Genomic DNA, 19,895 nt, shown 5'->3' with positions numbered 1-19,895 from the left:
TCAGAGAGGACAACTTTTGTATGTATTAAGAAGTAGAATGTAAAAGATCTTCAGAAAAAGACTACTCCACAGAGCTAGTGAGCATCCTCGTAGTAGATGCATACTGACCCTTTAAAACAGAATGACAGACCCTAATATATCACAAAACTTGTGCAATTCTCATGTTACAAAAACCAGCATACCAAATGAACAACACAAACGTGTACCCAACTGTCAAAGTATTTTGTGATTTTCAGCAGGCTCATTATCTTTTACTTCATCACTTCTGTTAATCTGAAGAGTTATGGTGAAGAAGAAATGAAGAAAACCCTAGATAGAGTGATGAGAGAGAGAAAGAAGAAAAGAATCGGCCTCATGGCCAGACCCGTTGCTTTCTTTCTGTATGTCTATCTTTACATAAGAGTATTTGTATATGTATAACAAAATGAAAAACAATCAAAATACAATTGGGCTGGGTGTGCTACTGGGCTGAGCTCTTTCCTTTTACAAGAATATGTAAGCCCATGTCCATATTTGGGTTAACATCCCCCCCCCCCTCAAGCTGGAGGGTGGAACCATACCAAGCTTGCCAAGAATGTTGTGATAAACCTGCCCACTGAGAGCCTTGGTCATAATATCAGCTAGTTGGTTAGCACTGGAGACAAAATGTAAAGAGATAAGCCCAGAATTCAAGCACTCGCGAACATAATGGCAATCAATCTCAATGTGCTTTGTGCGCTCATGGAAAACTGGATTTTTGGCAATGTGGAGGGCAGCTTGACTGTCACAATGGACTGGGACAGAAGTGCAAATAGGAAGACCAAGGTCCCCAAGTAATCTGACCAGCCAAGAGATTTCAGCAGCTACTTTCCTGAGGGCCCTGTATTCAGCCTCAGCTGAAGACAATGAAATGGTGGGTTGTTTCTTACTTTTCCAAGAGATAGGGCTCCCACCAAGTGTTACATAAAACCTAGTGACAGATTTGCGAGAGATAGCACAAGAAGCCCAATCAGAGTCAGAATAGGCCACAAGAGACAAGTCAGAAGATTTGTAGAGAAGTACACCCTGAGAAGGAGCAGCTAGCAAATATCGGAGAACATGCAGTCCAGCCATCATGTGAGGAACATGTGGTTTCTGAAGAAACTGGCTCAAATGTTGGACAGAGAAAGAAATATCTGGTCTAGTGTGCTATAGGAAATTGAGTTTACCAATAAGCCTCCTGTACAAGCTAGGATCAGGGAGAAGGTCACCCATGTCTAGAGTCAACTTAGCAGAAGGGTCCAGAGGGGTCACAACAGAAGAAAAATAGTTGCAATTGAACTCAGCAAGCAAATCATTAGTATATTTATGTTGACTCATGACATAACCATCAGGGGTTTTAGAAATTTCCAGACCCAAAAAATAGTGGACTAAGCCCAGATCCTTAATTTTGAATTGATCATTCAAAAATGACTTTAGGGAGTTCATTTCAGTGAGATCATTTCCAGCCAATAATATATCATCAACATAGACAGCCAATACTACTAAAGATCCAGAGGAGGATTTGGTGAAGAGAGAATAATCATTTAGACTAGAAATATAGCCCCTTGAGAGCAAAGCCTCAGACAGTTTAGAAAACCAATGTCTGGAGGCTTGCCTAAGGCCATAGAGAGATTTCTTGAGCTTACAGACCAGAGGAGTTGAAGAAGAAGCAGAGGAAACATCAAGGCCGGGTGGAATTTTCATAAATACCTCCTCATGGAGATCACCATGGAGGAAGGCATTGTTAACATCCAACTGGTACACAGTTCAATCTCTCTTGATGGCAAGAGTTAAAAGACATTTAATGATGGTGAGCTTGATAACAGGAGAGAAGGTTTCAGTAAAATCTATGCCTTCCTTCTGAGTATCACCTCTAATAACCAATCTTGCCTTGTATTTTTCAACAGACCCATCTGCCCTCTGCTTAATTTTATAAACCCATTTGCAAGGAATGGCCTTCTTATGTGGGGGAAGAGGGACAATGTCCCAAGCCTGATTTACCTCAAGAGCAAGAAATTCTTTTAGCATAGCCTCTTGCCAAGCAGGATGAGTTACAGCATGCTGGTAGAACTGAGGTTCATGCATGTGAGCTTCACTAGAAGGGAGATTAGAGTGTGCAGAATTGGAGGAGATGACAGATGAACAAATATAATCCTTAAGGTAAGAAGGTTGAGTGACAGTTCTAGTGGACTTCCTTAAGATGGGAAGAGCAGAAGTAGTTGAGGTGGAAGTAGGAGAAGTAGAATTAAAATTAGGGGAAACTGTAGGAGATGAAGGTTCGGAATGACTAGTAGATGAAGTAGTCACAGAAGGATGATCTGGGATATCCACAAAAGTGGGAGGTAAGACATTGGAATGAGAAGGATTAAAAGAAGAAGAATAAGGAAAAGTATGTTCATGGAATACCACATCTCTAGAATGGAAAATAGAAATTTTAGACAAATTGAGCAATTTGTAACCTTTCTTCCCACATGGGTATCCTAAGAAGATACATGCAATGGCTCTAGATTGGAACTTATCCCTGCCTACCTTAGGGGAAGTAGCAAAGCAGAGACAGCCAAATGATCTTAAATGATCATAGGAGGGTGGATGACCATGAAGCTTTTCAAAAGGAGAAAGTTTGAGAAGAAGTGGTGAAGGCATTCTGTTGATAAGATATGTAGTAGTCAATACACATTCCCCCCCCAAAATTTCAGTGGTAGTTTAGATTGAAACAGTAGGGCTCTTGAAACCTCTAAAAGATGCTTGTGTTTCCTCTCCACAACACCATTTGTTGTGGAGTATAAGGGATGAAAGTTTGATGTAAAATTCCTTGGGAAGTAAAGAAACTGATGGCTTCAGAGCTGCTGCCAAGCTCAAAAGCATTATCTGATCTAAATGTGTGTACCGGGGAATTGAAATGAACCTTTACCATAGAGGTGAAAGCTTTAAGAATGGACAAAGCATTACTCTTGGAAGAAAGAAGATGAGTCCAAGTGACTCTGGTAAAATCATCAACCAAGGTGAGAAAATACCTAAATCCATTATAAGTTTTAGTGTTGTAAGGGCCCCAAATATCAATATGTACCAGTTGAAAAGGTGTGGTAGAATGAATAGTACTATCATGAAATGGTAATCTTTGTTGTCTAGCCATTGGACAAATTGAACATATAAAAGGTTGTTTGGTGGATACCTTGTTTGACAGAAAAGAAATAGATTGCATCTTATGAAAAGGCATATGACCTAATCGTTGATGCCAAAGTAGATCCAGCTTATTAACAGATGAAGTTTTATTACAACTAGGTGGAACATTTACAGGTGAAGATGCAAGGACAGATTTATTACATGGAATTGAACCTATATCAAAAATAGACTCATTGCAAGTTGCATCAACAAAAGATGATAGAGAAGAAGTTGTGCTAGAAAATAGATCTCCATCTGGATGAAGATAATAAAGCCTGCCAATAGCCTTACCAATTACCAGTGGCCTCTTCAGAGAAGGGCCCTGTAAAGAACAATGGGACTTGGTAAGAACTGCTACACAATTCAGTTGAGTAATGAGTTGATGAACATAAATTAAATTGAATTGGAAAGATGGCACTAGAAGGACATTAAGTAAAGTTATATCATGTCTTAGATGTAAGGATCCAGTTGATATAACCTTAACTTTGTACCCATTAGGTAAGGTAACAAGAAATGGTTTAGTTAAAGGTAGAAGATTGTGAAGCAAATGTTTGTGAGGGGTCATGTGGTTAGTGGCCCCTGAATCCAAGATCCAAGGGTTTGGATTTGACTGTGAAGGTGCACATACATGAAAACCTACAGACTCTACAGCATAGGCAGTGAACAAACCTACAAAATGAGCAAATGCAGAATCCTCATCTGGGTGAATAGGTGGAGCAGAACCAGGAGAGACCTCAACTTGTTGAAATAGACTGAGGAGATGCTGATATTGTTCCTTTGTAAACCCATGAACTGGAGCAGAAATTCCTGGAAGCTGACTAAACCCAGAAGATGGTTGAGGATAGGAGATATCACTTTGGACACAGGAAGCAGACTATTTATTCTTGGTAAATTTGAAATCAGGAGGAAAGCCATGAAGTCTGTAGCATTTTTCCACTGTGTGTCCAGATTTCTTACAGTATTTACAAGATATTGTGGGCGCATTCTTTTTGGGTTCAAAGTTCACCTTTTGAGTGAAACTTCTATTGTTATTGTACTGAGCAGGGGTGACAGAGAAAGAAGCAGAATCCCCAGAGAAATTGGAAACATTGGAAAGAGACTCCTTTTGACTCTCATCCTGTTGAAGGAGGGAATAAGCCTTGCTTATAGGAGGAAGGGGGTTCATCATCATAATGGCACTCTTAACTGTAGAGTAAGACTCATTCAACCCATTCAAGAACTGAAACAATTGTTGGTCCTCTATAAACTTTGGAAGTGCTCCACAGAAACACACTGGACCAACATAAAAGGAGTTCAATTCATCCCATAAGCTCCTAAGTTTAGTGAAGTAAGTAGCAATGTCTAATGAGCCCTGAGTAGTTGTACTAATTTTCCTTTGGATTTGAAGATATTTTGAGCCATTTGACTGACCAAATCTCTCATTAATGTCTTTCCAGACTTCCCTTGCAGTCTTAAGACACATGACACTAGTAGCAATTTCTCTGGACACAGAATTAATTATCCATGCTTTCACCATGTCATTACACCTTTCCCAGTATGAGTAGTAAGGGGAATCTGGTGTTGGTTGAGGAACCCTACCATCTAAGAGCCCTAACTTGTTCTTTGCAGACAAGGAGGTAAGCATACTGCTTCTCCATAGAACAAAACCGCAGCCATTAAATGGTACAGACACCAGTTGACTACCAGGACTGTCAGAGGGATGCACATACAAAGGATGGGATGGGTCTATTGTGAAGTGAGTAAATCCCTCAGAGGTCGTGCTACTAGGTGAACCTACGTTTTCCATAATACTACTCACACAATGAAGTTTAAGTTCAATATTGTTGAGAGGAAACAATTAACAATTGAAATATCACAAATTCCACACGAGTATACTACATGCAAACTCGGATCTATATGATTTTGAAATTGAACAGGAGAGATATTACCAGCCTTCTTCTCAAACTTGAAGAAGAACAGTTTTCTTTGAACATGAAACCCTAGAGATTCGAATCTCTAAGAATCGTTGAGGGACGACTCGGAAAACCAAACTCCCTAGCAGTACCAGACTTTTGAAAGAGAAAACGAAAGAAACCCCAAATTTGATGATCAAAATCGTCTAATTTCAGTTATCGACGATCAACTAGAGACGGAAACGAGACCGTTCAAAACATTGGGCGAGGGTAACATCGGACTGAAGCTCATGACTAGAGGAATCATAATTCCTGCTCTGATACCATGTTAATCTGAAGAGCTATGGCGAAGAAGAAATGAAGAAAACCCTAGATAAAGTGATGAGAGAGAGAAAGGAGAAAAGAATCGGCCTCATAGCCAGACCCGTTGCTTTCTTTCTGTATGTCTATCTTTACATAAGAGTATGTGTATATGTATAACAAAATGAAAAACAACCAAAATACAATTGGGTTGGGTGTGCTACTGGGTTGAGCTCTTTCCTTTTACAAGAATATGTAAGCCCATGTCCATATTTGGGTAAACAACTTCATAAGTCATCTGAAAGCTTTAGTTCTTGGTGGTATTGCTCTCAATATAGATTAAGACAAATCAAAACTAAAATTAGGTATATGACTAATTTAAAATCATCATCTTCTCACTTATTGCAACTAAAATAGTATGATAGAACTAGAAATTCAGAAGACATATATAGCATAGCCAAAAGAAGCAAAAAAAAAAAAAAAATTAAAAAACAAAAAGTAATTTAAAGTGATAAACTATCATTTGAAGAATAGTATTTTACTTTATGCACCTTTTATGTGTGAACATTCTACACTATTGCTGTGTTTACCCTTGCAATTTTGCAAAGCAAAAATCCAGCTAGTGACAGAAAGGTACTCCATAGGGAAGCAAGCAATGCTCGAACCCAGTTTTATTAGCCTGAAGACGTAAACCCCTTCCCATTGCAATTGAGTGGTTAAAATGGGACCCTTGGAACGATTATATACAATGACATTAGCAACATGACCAATTGAATATATATGCTAAGCCTGTAAGCACTAGGCACTCCAAAACTGACACAACACCGTTTAAAAATACAGAAACCACTCTTAACTAATTCTCTCAAGGAGCTTAAAATGACTTCATGATGTGCCCAAGGTACAGTAAGAACTTCACACTAAATAAATGCATAAAATACAAGAAACAACAACATAAGCCAAGTACAACTTCAGATATGTTTTACAAGACATTGGAGAAAGATGTGGAAATCAAAAAATGCAACTGAACTAGGCCTACTGAAGTTGGAAAAACGGAAACTCGCATGACCAGGCATTTCCAAGAAATGCATACATGCAAGAAAAAAGAGACAACCAACCAAAAACTAACAAAGACCTGAATGGAAATCACTTTGGACACCCTTTAATTACGGCGTGCCTCTCATTCTACTTAGCTTTCTTGATGAGAGTAGTTGTTCCAAATTCACTGTCATCCCTAACAAAACTCCACAACAAGTACGCCAGAGGAAGGGAGATAGCGTGCCATAGAGCATCAGCGTCCACATATCCCATATAGGGAGGAAAGTCATATATTTTAAGGAGTGTAGAAAGGACTCCACCAGTCACCACAAGCCACAACTTCCAGCGTGATGGATGGCGAGTAAAAGCTGCCCAGACTGCCCATAAAGTAAACTGCACCATGCTCATAGCAACACAGACTTTGGTGTTTAATCCTGCAATGTAATCTGGCAACTTCAGCTTCTACACCTTGCATTATCATGTAACAAATTCATGACATAAAGAGCCACTACCGCTTAAACATAATTGGTTAGGGTTCCTGTAACTACATTGGCCACATGACACATGGAACACTTATTTGACCACCAAAAATGTTCCCCTTATCTGTGTGAAGTTGGTCGCTGGAAAGAAAAAATACAAAACAAAATTGTTTCTATACACATATTAGCTCCCCCCCCCCCCCCCCCCCCACACCCAAACCAGATGCAAGCTCATATTAGTGCTTGACTTTTCATGATATAGATTTTGGAAAATAAGGAGAGAAAAAAAGGAGACTGTCTAATGTTATTATTAATGTAACAAAGCAAGATGACCACTACAAGTTTGACAGGTGATGCATAATCCCAAAGCATTTAAGCTTATTAGACACCTCTGTCCTGATTCTTAAGATGTACATATATTTTGCAGTGTCCTGCATCTTTTAAAATTGTCACAACTGTATATGTGCAAATGGTTAGTCTACATATGCTCTTACAAGAAACATCGCAGTAGTTGTCCAAAAATCGATTCAAAGTTTATCTAGAAACGTGAATTCACGGAGTAGAAAAAATGACAACGGACAATCAGATGCGTGCAAATTGAAATTTACATTGGTAGAGGATGAAAATGAACAGTCAGTAGAGGAAGAACTCCCTTAACTAACCTTTTAGTCCTCTTGACACAGTAGTTTTCCACTCAAGAAACTGTTTGCCTTTTTATATCAAACATTTCATGACGGCAATTGAACATTTAACTCATAGATTCAATAAATGTTAAATGACTAAAGAAGAAATAGCAGTTCAGGTCGACTTTTTCTTTGTTTGAGTAATTTCTATTTTGTTTTGCTAGTGGCTGCATATATATGAAAAAACTTAGTTCGCACGAGTCCTTGGTCCGGGGACAAATAATTGTGTGACACCATCCTCATCGAGGCAAACTGAATGCTCTAAGACGTAGCTTTTGTACGTTTTCTTAGATATATCCATTCATTGCCATTCTTCTGTCACTCTTCACCCAACATCCCAAAGGACACACAAAATAACCTGAAAGTAAACTCAAAGATAGACAAGAAGGCAGTCTAAACCGGTTTCAGGAACACTGGAAAGTAGGAATCCAGCTATATCATTAGGCCAAAACATAAGCAATCGCGACTTGAACTAAGATCAAAGGAGGTAGGTGAAGTAGATAGCCTAATGGTCAGTTCTTATTAAATTTTCGGAGTTGTCTGTTTTCTTTGTTTTACTTTTATATTGATTGACACCCCACAAATCACCATTTTGGTATCTTAAACAGCACAATTAGGAAACAGCACTCAACCTCATCAAGGCAAAGTGGATTCAAAATAAGATGAAGCATTTTACTTTTTCCTTAGATCTGTTCATTGCCATCTTTGTGACTCTTCACTCAACGTCCAAGAGGACATTCATAATAACCTGATAATCATCTACCCGCATCTACAGATTCCCTCTCTAGTCTGATCCACTTGACTATGTGACTTATGTCTTTATAGAGAAACAATAGGAAGATACATAACCAAGTTTTTGCTTTTTATAATATACTGCAGAAGTTGAAATATATAGAGATCCTAGATCATGACCAAGAGGGAATTGAACTAATGATGTTACAATTATTCAAGGAGTTGATGTATTGTTTCCAGGCCTAGCAGGAATTAAGTACACTTGATGACAATCATGCATTATTCAACAGAAAGTCATACTAAAAGGGGACATACCATGGTCAAGTTGATAAAAGTTCAGATACAAGATATGGGTTGTCACAAACGCAACAATGGGAGCAGCAATCATTACCCTTGCTGCCTCATCTCTCACATTGAAGACTCGCAATATAGCAAGAATGAGTGAATACCCAACCAACGCAACCGCGGATGAATAATCTAGCTTCTCAGTCAATTCTACATCTCTGCAAATTAATTTCAGAACATCAAAACAAGAAAAATCAAAACTGAGAAACTTTAAGCGAGAAGACAATAGCATAATTACATTAGAGATAGTGCCACAGTTTCCCGGCATGGTTATTACTATGATGAAGACACTAGTCTAACTTTTCAGAAAAGTTACAAATGCAAGCGATCTTAAACAACAGTTAAAATTAGAAAGTGTTAAGACATAATTAAATATCTGTAATAACTTAAGCTCAAATGAGGTGATCATATAATTTACCAGGGTACCAAAGCAGAAAAGGTCCTAGGTTTAAGTTTTACCATGACCCGTAAACTAAAGGTACTTCCACGTGCTTTGCCAAAGAAAATAATCAGGGCCCCACTTGCAGGGACATGTTAAGACATTATTAACTAAATATAGGTGATCTCTCTCACACGATGTAAGCTTAATGAGGTAGTCACACAGTTCAACCAAAAAATATTACTCTTTTTTTATTTATTCGAGTTCAACAAAAAAATACACATTAGTAAACAACGAGATTTACATGCACCAAACAGTGCTACCCTGTTATGTTCCACTCATAAATTGGAGTGCAAAAGGCATAATTGTGCAGACAGAAAAAGACAATTGTCATTCTAACTACTCATACACCATAGTTATTCTCAGCAGCATCATAGTCACATATGATATCTGATAGCACACAACAACCTCAGAAAAAATTCGGAAATTGATAAGAAAAAGTTTCTACTTTCTTCATTTATGAAGATGAAGCTATCAATCAATAGAAGAAACTCGAGCAGTTGCCAGTAACATTTTTAGCAAGAAGCGTATACTAAAGAAGTGGAAACTACAATAACTTCAGAAGACAGTTTTAAACCACTTGATTTCAGCTTAAACTAAATGTATGCAGTTTATAGTAGATGGGGATTACTAATCAGAGATTAAAAGGAAAGAATTGGGAACTCACCTACTATGGGAAACAGCACTCCAGATCCAGGCGTTCATTGATAAAATTGCATAAATATGCCACAAACTAGTGTATTCATAATAGGGCTTCTTACTTGGGCTAAAAGGTAGCTTGTAGTTCACTAGAATGAACAAGGATACCCATCCATGGAATTGTATAGCAAGGTTAAGGGCAGAGAAAGCCACAGAAACAGGTTCCTGGTTTTGGAAAAGACTTAGTTAAGATGAATGAATTATATCAGAGACTAGATGTAAAGAAATAACTAATCTATTTCTATGAAGAACCTGGATCCCATAAACACGACGGAATGGCCATTTCCCGTGATATTTGATAGGCTTAAGACCAAGCTTCTGCCTTTCTTCCTCTCTGACAAGCATACAGTGGTATCGACAATCACTAAGGCAGTCCCACTGTTTCCATCTCAGATATAATGGTTCCTGCAGGTACCATGGACCATCAATGGGATTTCTCCCAGAAGAAAAATTGCAATGCTGAAAGCAGTTGTCCCCCACACATCCAGTCTCCTTGCACTGATCAACACATGCTCTGTGAAACCAACAAACACAATGATCAGAAGTCATGTAGCAAAATCACTTAGAAAGAATTGCAGCGGAAAACAAGCAGATACTTGGATTTCAATCAGATTCACCATTGCCAGGAACGAAAGCAAGGTGCTACCCAGGAAGCAGAAGTAGAGCGGGAACCAATAGCATGATTGCAACAATCTTAAGTACATCATAGTCCAGATGGTGCTATAGGCTTAAAAATCTGCCAAAAGGTATATTCATATACAGCCTTTACATTTCATGATTTAGTGTAGAAAATTCTAGAACAGCATAAATTAAAAAGTATGGAAATTATAATAACTTTACAGCTGTTAGTGATCAAATTCCATATACAAAATGAGCTTAACTCATCCATGATCACTTTTTTTAGACGCTTTTCACTAGTTTTTGGGATCACTTTTGATCTTTGCAGCTTCTGAGGCTATTCATACTTTGGTTGGGTTTTTGGCCGTGTGGGTTGACACTAGAAGACGCAGTGCTCTTGGCTATGTGTTCATCTTCACAAAGAAGCCATAGTAGCCTGGGTTATGTGGGCCTTTTAACAGTCAAATGTAACAATTGTATTAGGTATCTTTTAACCTAAATATCATTTCTGAAGAAAATATACGAGTAACTGTCAGCAACTAACAACAATTCCGGAGGACATAACGGTGCCTTTCCTAATTAATAACCTTATGAAGGCAAAAAGCAGCTCACTGGCATCAATTCACTCCATAGGATAAAATTTTCTAGAAATCTGTTATACCAAATAAGTCAAAAAAAAAAAAAAAAAAAATTGGATTAAATGGTTCCATGGGAAACCATAAATATAGTACTTCAAACAAACTAGACCCCCCACCCACCCCCAAAAAACAAAAAAGCAACCTTCTCAAAAGCCGAGCATATGAAAATATGGTGAACGTTAGGTCTTGTGAAGCCAACAACTACTACTATGCCTCAATCCCAAACTAGTTGGAGTCCGTTGTATGAATCCTCAATATCTTAAATGCTCTGATTGGGTCAATACTACTTCAATACTCCGTATTTAAGGATAAAGTAAATGTTGTTAAGAATGTTAACGACTTCTTGTTTGCAGCTTGCTCATCTATATTACTTCATACAACTGTCACTAATTTATCGAAGTAAAATAGAAACAGAGGGTGAGCCTGTTTAAGTTTATCTCATTAAACCAACTTGGAAATATATATCATAAGGAAACATCAGCGAAAGACGCATTGTCCTTAAATAAACTCAGGTGTACTTCTATAAGGGACTAACATTTCCAGAAGGCAATTCTTCCAAAACCAAATCCAAACACGCATTAATTTTCAAAACTAAAGCAAAACCAAACCAAAACGAACCGAAACCCTTTTCCATTCCGGATGCCACCATCATTCGGCATCACTTATTTGTATGACTTGTAATTTTAGGAAGTTAAATCCAAAGGTCAAGGGATAGCAGCTCTGGAAGACCAACATCAACATCTAAATGGTTGGAAAGTTACGTCTAATTGCTGCTTATTTAAAAAGGACAAAGTTCTTAATGATAGCAGGTTCCTTGACCATAGAGCATTTTAATCCATGATTACACTTTCCGCGTAAGGCACAATATAGGTTTTAACTTTCGACAAGAGAAAGATCAATTGATTCCCACAGGTTACTCTAGAAATCCAAGTCCATTTCTTTGGATTAGCAAGGACGAAAATTCCACGGCTGAAGAAACACTTAGCGTCTTTATCACAAGATAAACACTCAATGACTCTATTTTCTCCTTAGAATGTGTTTTCAACAATACATAGGCAACAAAAAAATAACTCTCCATCTCCCATATATTATTTTCAAGCACACACTAATAAAGTGAGACAGCAGCATCAGTTTGAATTCTAAACAACTCATCTATCAATTTCTTTTTTTAAAAAAGGCATTAATTGCCAGAAAAGGTGTTTAACAGTGTTTGGTTTGACGGAAGATGTTTGCTACCAAAAGAGCGCAAATGACTATTTGTCCTTTTTTGAGTAGCAATGGGATATTTATAAAGGACAGTAACTTTTGCTCATAAGGACAAATAGTTTTTTTTTTTTCCTTTTCAAAAAAAGGACAGTAAATATCCCATCGCTACTCAATATAATTTTTCAACTTAAACTTTGATATATTTTTAGCTAACTTGTGCACACCTCGACTATTCCGCAAGGTAACTGCTACCTCCCACCAGCATAGGTACTGGGTGGCTGAAGAAATCACCTAGTGTTGCACGCTTAAACTTTGACAATATAATCATTCTTTAATATCCAAAATAACTGGAAAACTCTAACCTCCTACTCTATCCTCCACCTTATAAATTTACCATATGTCACCTGCGTTATACCCAACATTATTCCATAAAATGGTTTTCCTACGTAAAAAATATTCCTCCCTACATACGCACCCGTATTCTTCCTATTTAATTGTCTAGTGGATTCGTACTGTATCGAGCTGCTAAATCCCAAAAGTTATACAATCTACCAGCCAAATCAAACATATAAGTTGGGGACTAACATAGTATTAAACCACTAGTTATTTAAATGCAATAAATAAGCTAGGAAACTTGAGCAAGTGCAGGTAGTTTAAAAAAGAAGAATTAGAGAAGAACTTACTTGTAAATCGGATCAGAGTCGCCGGAGGTGGCATGGAGAAGTCGGAAAACTGAAGAAATCGCGGCAAGAAACAGAACCAAACGACATTTTTCCATATCGGAATCGTGAAGTGAAAGTCAAAAGGGAAAAAAATTGAAGACTGGCACAGAAATGAATCAAGGGATGAAAGTAACAGGAGCTGGCATAGTGAGTTGAATTTATATATAGGAATTAATTGAAGAGAGGAGATGTGAAATGGATGAACGACGTGAACACAACCAAGAGAGAGAAAGAGAAGAGAGGAGAGAGAAAGAGGAGATTTTATTTGATGAGTTGAGTTTATTGAGTGACAGGCAAAGGTGAGGAGGTGAGTTGAGCGGAGACCAGAATCTCGTGATTAGCACTCTCCCTGGCGTTTCACGAGCAGCCACGTGGAGTATCTTAGGTGGCGTTTCTTCGTAAATTTTGAGGAACAGATTTTTTGGTATACACAAAATAACTTTTCTTTCTCTATGTTCAGTTTATAAATAATATTTCCAAAGTAACTTACTTCCACTTGTTCCAAATATATTCCAAAGTACCAAACTGATTTCGTTTGATATCTTGGAAAAGCAATGAGTGATTTATCACTATTCTTTTTTATATTGGGGAGAGGTTGTATGTAATATTGTTCGTAATAAATGGTCCAATTTAAGCATGACACGTGGAATTGGAATATACAAAAGACAAGTCAAGTAACAATTAGTACCGGCTACAACTATTGCAATCGATGTTGGGTAAATATCGAAGGGGGCATAGTTAACGGGAGCAGATCGAGTATTTGCCATCGGATAGTGTTCAATGAGGGAATATTATCTAACACTAAATGAGCGACCGTTGCAAGTAATATTTACATTTATGGCCTGCCGTTATATATTCATCATGACTCCTTTATTATCATTTAAGTGGGGTTTGATTCTAGGATCTTGTTTCTCTAGGTATAACTATAAATAAAAGGCTCAACAACCATTGTAACACATGAAAAACTCTTGGCAAAACATATGTTATATTTTACTTTCGCTCTCAATTAAACAACTTTACATGCTCTTTATCTTTGCTTTCACGTTTACCCTCGGAGACATTGCGCTCCGAGCTAGGCTCGTCATCTTCTTTAATTTCAATTTCTAAGTCTCATTTTTAGTCTTATTTCTTTATCAATTTTTGGATTAAATCAGTTCGTTTGTCTATAAATCACGTAACAAATTTAATTGTACCATTTTACGGGTAAACAGTTTGGTGCCCACCGTGGGTAAAAGCGACTTCGATGTGGATCGACGGTCTTCTAAAGGTCGTTTCCTGCAATATTAAAGAACCGAGGGACACATCAACAAAGGGTTTCAGTCCTCGGATAGGTTCGCTCCCGATATAAGAGCTAATCGTGGCCGAAACAACAGGTCATTACAAGAAAAAGAGGTGTCGAGGGCACGGGACTCCACATATCCCAGGTTATCAGATTACAACTTCAACATCAGCTTAGTGGAGCTGGAATCTGCAATACGGAATATCAGAGAAGCATGATTCCCGGAGCCAATCAGATCTGATCCCAACCAGAGGGATCCCAATTTGTGGTGTGAATATCATAGGACTCACAGCCATAGAATTGGGAACTGTCACCATCTACGTAAAGAGGTGGCGACATTGTTGAAGAATGGCAATCTCAGGGAATTCTTAAGCGACCGAGCCAAGAACAACTACGTCCAAAGCCGGGACAATGCACAACCTTCTAAGGTGGCAGAAGACAACCCTCGATTGACTATCAACCTAATTTTCGGAGGGAACGAAATCAACAATGTAACCTTCTCGGTGGCCAAGGAAATAAAGATATAGGTGACTTACAACAAGAGACTCCGAGAAGTGGCGGAGGATGATATCACCTTCATTGAAGAAGATGCAGACAGACTTCTTCTCCCACATAATGACGCTCTGGTAATCTCTCTTAGTGCTTTAGATTTCAAATTTAAGCATGTTTTGGTTGACCCAGGAAGCTCAGCCAGCATCATCCAATGGAGAGCGCTGGAGCAAGCAAAGCTGATCGGAAGCATCATTCCGGCAATAAAACTCTTAGTTGGATTCAATTTGACAAGTGTGACAACTCGAGGAGGGATTCTGCTGCCCACGAACGCCGAAAGGGTATCCAAGACCACCTTATTCGAAGTAGTAGATGGCGACATGGGCTATAATATAATCCTCGTGAGGCCGTGGATACAAGAAATGAAGGTTATGCCCTCAACGTATCATCAGTTATTAAAATTCCCCACCCCAGAATCAAGTAGATAAGAGGAGATCAACCGGCTGCAAGGGAGATGAACGCGGTAGCTGTTCTCCAGCAGCAATGGAAAGGAGCCCACCAAATAGGAATCACATGAATCGATGCCTTCTCCCTCTCCGAATGAAGACGACCGGAGCGAGGGGTCATCATAATCCTATCAAGTTCCGAGATACTTTCAGTTACCAGAGGAGACAGATGTCGACCGTAGAGGAACTCGAGCAAGTGGACTTATTCGAAGAGTTCTTGGAGAGGAAGTTTCACTTGGGAACGGGACTCAATCCCGAACTCAGATTAGAATTTATAAATTTTTTTAAAGCTAGCGTAGATTTTTTTGCATGGTCGCACTTGGATATGACAGGTATCCCATTAGAAGTGGCCGTGCAGAAACTAAGTCTGGACCCAAACTTCCTACCGGTATGGCAGAAGAAACGTCTGATTGTCAAGGTCAGGAACAGGTTTGTCAAAGAGGAGGTAACCCGACTATTCAATATTAGTTCCATACATGAGGTAAAATATACAGAATGGTTAGCCAATGTATTTGTGGTTCCAAAAAAGAATAACAAGTTTAGAATGTGCGTAGATTATAAGAATAAGGCGTGCCCTAAAGACTCGTTCTCATTGCCAAACATTGATCAAATAATTGATGCCATGACTGGGCATGGGTTAATGAGTTTCCTTGATGCTTACTTCGGGTATAACCAAATCAAGATGAACCCGTAGGACCAGGAAAAAACCTCTTTTATAATGAACTTTGGCACATATTGCTATAATGTGATGTCGTTTGGGCTTAAGAACGCCGGATCCACTTACTAGAGGTTCATTGACAAAATGTTTGAAAATTAGATAGGCAAAACAATGAAGGTGTACATTGATGACATGTTAGTCAAGTCTTTGAATGCAGGAGATCATTTGAAACACCTTCAAGAAACCTTTGATATCTTGAGGAAGCATAACATGAAACTCAACCCGGAAAAATATACGTTCGGGGTTGGTTCCGGAAAATTCCTGGGGTTCCTAATCTCGCAAAGAGGGATTTAGGTAAATCCCGACAAAATCAAAGTTATCGAGGACATTCTGGACCAATTGACAAATGTAAAGGAGGTACATAGGTTGGCCGGAAGATTGGCGACTCTAAGTAGATTCATCTCGAGATCCTCCGAAAAGTGCCATCACTTCTTTTCATTTCTGAAAAAGAAGAACAATTTCGAATGGACTCCGGAATGCCAACAAGCCTTAAAAGACCTAAAAAGGTACTTATCCATCCCCCCTTGTTACTATCTAAACCGGGGGAAGACAAGCAATTGTTAATATATCTAGCGGTTTCAGAAGTAGCCACAAGTGCCATTTTAGTCCGAGAGGAAAAGGATACGTAATTTCCTATTTATTATGTTAGTAAAATATTATCACGAGCGGAGACTCGCTATCTGCACCTCAAAATGTTGGCCTTAACTCTCGTAGTCGCCTCTCGAAAGCTCAGGCCTTATTTTCAGTTCCACCCGATAACTGTTGTGACAACCTTTCCCTTAAGAAACGTCTTTCACAAGCCTGAATTGTCAAGCCATTTGGCTAAATGGGCGGTCGGAATTAGTGAGTTCGACATTGAGTACTAGCCCAGGACTGCGATCAATTCACAAGTTTTGGCCGACTTCAGTCCCGGATTAATGCCCTTGGCTGCTAAGGAAGTAGTGTTGGTGTCGGAAATGACATCAGGAGTTTGGACCTTGTTTACAGATGGAGATTCCAATGTAAAAGGGTCCGGTCTTGGGGTAGTTCTAGTCACACCCTCGGGAGGAACTCTGAGGTAGGCCATTAAGACTGTTCCCTTAACTAACAATGAAGATGAGTATGAGGCTTTGGTTGCAGGACTTGAACTTGCCCAGGGACTTGGCTCTGAGGTCATTGAGATCAAATGTGATTCCCAACTGGTAGTGAATCAAGTGTACTGTATTTTTAACACAAAGGAGGAACGCATGCAACAATATGTAAACAAGGTTCAAGCATTGCTTACACGATTCAGGGAATGGTTGATCATACACAGTTTGAGAGAAAAGAATGTGGAAGCAGATGCATCGGCTAATCTTGGGTCATCCACGGAGATGAAAGGATCTGACTTTAGTACTGTGGTTCAACTTCTGCATTCGATATTGGATGTGGATGGTTACTGCAAAGTCAATTCAAAAACCTAGTCTGGGACTGGAGGACTAATTTCTTTGAATATCTTCGGCATGTCAAATTACCTGAAGACCCGAAGGCGTCCCGGGCACTACGCACCAAAGGGGATCGTTACTGCCTCGTAGATGGGAAGTTATACAGGAAATCATATCAAGGACCATTGGCCCGATGTCTGGGGGCCTCGGAGGTGGACTATGTGATGAGGGAAATTCATGAAGGAGTCTACGTGAATCACTCTAGTGCGAATTCCTTAGTTCTAAAGTTAATCAGGGCATGTTACTATTGGCCTAGGATGGAACAAAATGTAAAGACGTTCGTTCAGAAGTATGACAAGTGTCAACACCATGCACAGTTAGTACACCAACCGGCGGAACTCTTGCATCTAGTGTTGTCCCCGTAGCCATTCATGAAATGGGGGATGGACATAGTTGGTCCTCTACCACCAGGTTATGGAAAGGTAAGATTTATTTTCGTTTTAACTGACTACTTTACTAAATAGATTGAGGCAGGTCCTTACCAAAAGATCGGTGAACGTGAAGTGATGGACATCATATGGACCACAGAATCTGTCGATTTAGAATACCGAATGAGATTGCTTGTGATAATGGGCCGCAACTCATAGGCTCAAAAGTCACCAAATTTTTGGAAGGATTGAAAATCAAGATAATTACATCTTCACCGTACCATCCTAGTGCTAACGGGTAGGAAAAATCAATCAATAAGGTAATCATTCAAAACCTGAAGAAAATGTTAGAAGATGCTAAGGGCAAATTGCCCGATGAGCTATCGGGAGTACTGTGGGCATATCGAACAACGGCTCGAGCACATGAGAAATGCCTTTCTCTCTCGTATATGACGCAGATGCTCTGATACTAGTAGAAGTGGGGGAGCCAACTCTACATTTTTCCCGAACAAACGAAGAAGCAAACAATGAGGCATTGTTGGTGAAACTGGATTTGCTCGATGAATGCAGGGACTTGGCATACGTAAGGATGGTGGCCCAAAAGAAAAGTATAGAAAGATCTTATAATCGGAGGGCCAATCTCTGCTACTTCAAAGTAGGAGACTTGGTTTTGAGAAAAATGACTCAGAACACTCGGGAAGTCAACGCCGGGAAGCTGGGTCCAACATGGGAAGGTCCTTACCGGGTTTCAACTATCACTGGTAAAGGGTCGTACGAGTTAGAAAATCAGGATGGAGTCAAATTGCCTTGCAGTTGGAACATGACTCACCTCAAAAGGTATTACTGCTAATGGATCCTATCAATACTGCTAAGGCTTCCAGTGTTCTAATTCACATATTTTGTATTCGAACACTGGGGGGAATAGTATAAGATATGACAACAAGAATGACATGAAAATTGGGGGCTGCTAGAATCGAGAACAATAATGTCTCATCAGGACCGGGGACTGCATGATGAGCCCCGTAAAAATAAGTTGTACAAGTTAGCCATATGTATTGGCAGTTTTTTACTTTAGCAAATGAATGCTTATGTACTTTTAAAGATAGAAGGAATAAACTAAAGTCCTTTTATTTTTATCTTGTTTCTTGTCCAAATGATGAGTTGATTTTATCATTTGAAAGTTAACAAAAGCTTCGAATGCTTGCGTCGGAATGAACATGAGACGTCCTCTTCAAGAGCACCATAAAAATAAGAGGGCCCTCTCTTATGAAACTCTCATAGTAAAGGGTTGGTTCCGGAAGAGTTCATATCCAGAATCAAAAGCTATCGGATGAAAATATACCTGAAGCTTTAACCAATTAAACACGAAAAGAATCTATTTTGCTCAACACTTAAGCAAAAAGTCTTTATTTATCGAAGTGTCAAACTCAATGAAAAGTTTGGCATAGTTATAGAGTACAGAAAAAAAGAGGATCAGAAAAAGTTTGGCATAATTATAGAGTACGAAAAAAAGAGGATCAGAAACTATGTATCATTGTTGTCGGATCCCGAAGGGAGAGAGGGATCTGTGTTTCCCCCGGTGGAGGAGGGCGGATCTGTTGCTGGTTCTTGGCCTTCATCTTCTTCTTCTTCAACCTCCCCTTCGGTCCCCGAATACTAGAACTACTACTCAAGGAATCAGCTACAGCGGGTTGAGAGGGAAGGTGTTCTCGAGAAGACAACTACTACTCAAGGAATCAGCTACAGCGGGTTGAGAGGGAAGGTGTTCTCGAGCAGACAACTCCAGTTCTTGGGCTTGTGCAATGCAATCATCTATATTAGCAATGTTGTTGCGGCCAAACGCACACGCAAGTATACACGGTCATCAAGTAATAAAGTGACTAAAAGTCGGATGTCGAACCCACGAGGAGTTGTGACTAACTATTAACTAAATTAGACTATCCTAATTATCTAAACAAGAAGTAAACCTAGAAGTATTTGATTCTAAACTAATTAAAATAAGAAGAAAATAACTAATGAACTTTAAACAAAGGAATATCATTTTTTTAATGTTATCAATGCGATAAAATTGATCTAGGGTTACGTGATATTTAAGAATCTTATTGTGTTCTTCAATTGAATT

At 39.0% G+C, this 19,895-nt stretch overlaps 2 protein-coding genes across 2 annotated transcripts; one reads left to right on the top strand and one right to left on the bottom strand.

Moving 5' to 3' along the window:
• Positions 1 to 6,253: 6,253 nt before the first annotated feature.
• On the bottom strand, positions 6,254 to 13,246 carry LOC104116067 (uncharacterized). Its single transcript, XM_009626851.4, has 5 exons — positions 12,912 to 13,246; positions 10,019 to 10,280; positions 9,735 to 9,931; positions 8,599 to 8,786; positions 6,254 to 6,823 (listed from the first exon to the last, which is right to left on the bottom strand). The coding sequence occupies exons 1-5, from the start codon at positions 13,004 to 13,006 to the stop codon at positions 6,537 to 6,539; spliced, it is 1,029 nt and encodes a 342-aa protein (XP_009625146.1). The 5' UTR covers positions 13,007 to 13,246; the 3' UTR covers positions 6,254 to 6,536.
• Positions 13,247 to 18,203: 4,957 nt separating this feature from the next.
• LOC138892703 (uncharacterized) lies at positions 18,204 to 18,623 on the top strand. Its single transcript, XM_070176439.1, has one exon. It carries the CDS (start codon positions 18,204 to 18,206, stop codon positions 18,621 to 18,623), a length of 420 nt encoding a protein of 139 aa, XP_070032540.1.
• Positions 18,624 to 19,895: the final 1,272 nt, after the last annotated feature.

Source organism: Nicotiana tomentosiformis, chromosome 5 (assembly GCF_000390325.3).
Source record: "Nicotiana tomentosiformis chromosome 5, ASM39032v3, whole genome shotgun sequence".
Lineage (NCBI taxonomy): Eukaryota > Viridiplantae > Streptophyta > Magnoliopsida > Solanales > Solanaceae > Nicotiana > Nicotiana tomentosiformis.
This window is presented reverse-complemented; position numbering and strand designations above follow the sequence as displayed.

Coding starts and splice junctions, on each gene's coding strand:
- LOC104116067 (XM_009626851.4), bottom strand. CDS start 13,006: ATGGAAAAATGTCGTTTGGTTCTGTTTCTTGCCGCGATTTCTTCAGTT. Junction 9,932..10,018: donor GTCGTGTTTATGGGATCCAG/GTTCTTCATAGA, acceptor TTCCAAAACCAG/GAACCTGTTTCTGTGGCTTT. Junction 8,787..9,734: donor AGTGCTGTTTCCCATAGTAG/GTGAGTTCCCAA, acceptor ATTAATTTGCAG/AGATGTAGAATTGACTGAGA.
- LOC138892703 (XM_070176439.1), top strand. CDS start 18,204: ATGCCTTTCTCTCTCGTATATGACGCAGATGCTCTGATACTAGTAGAA.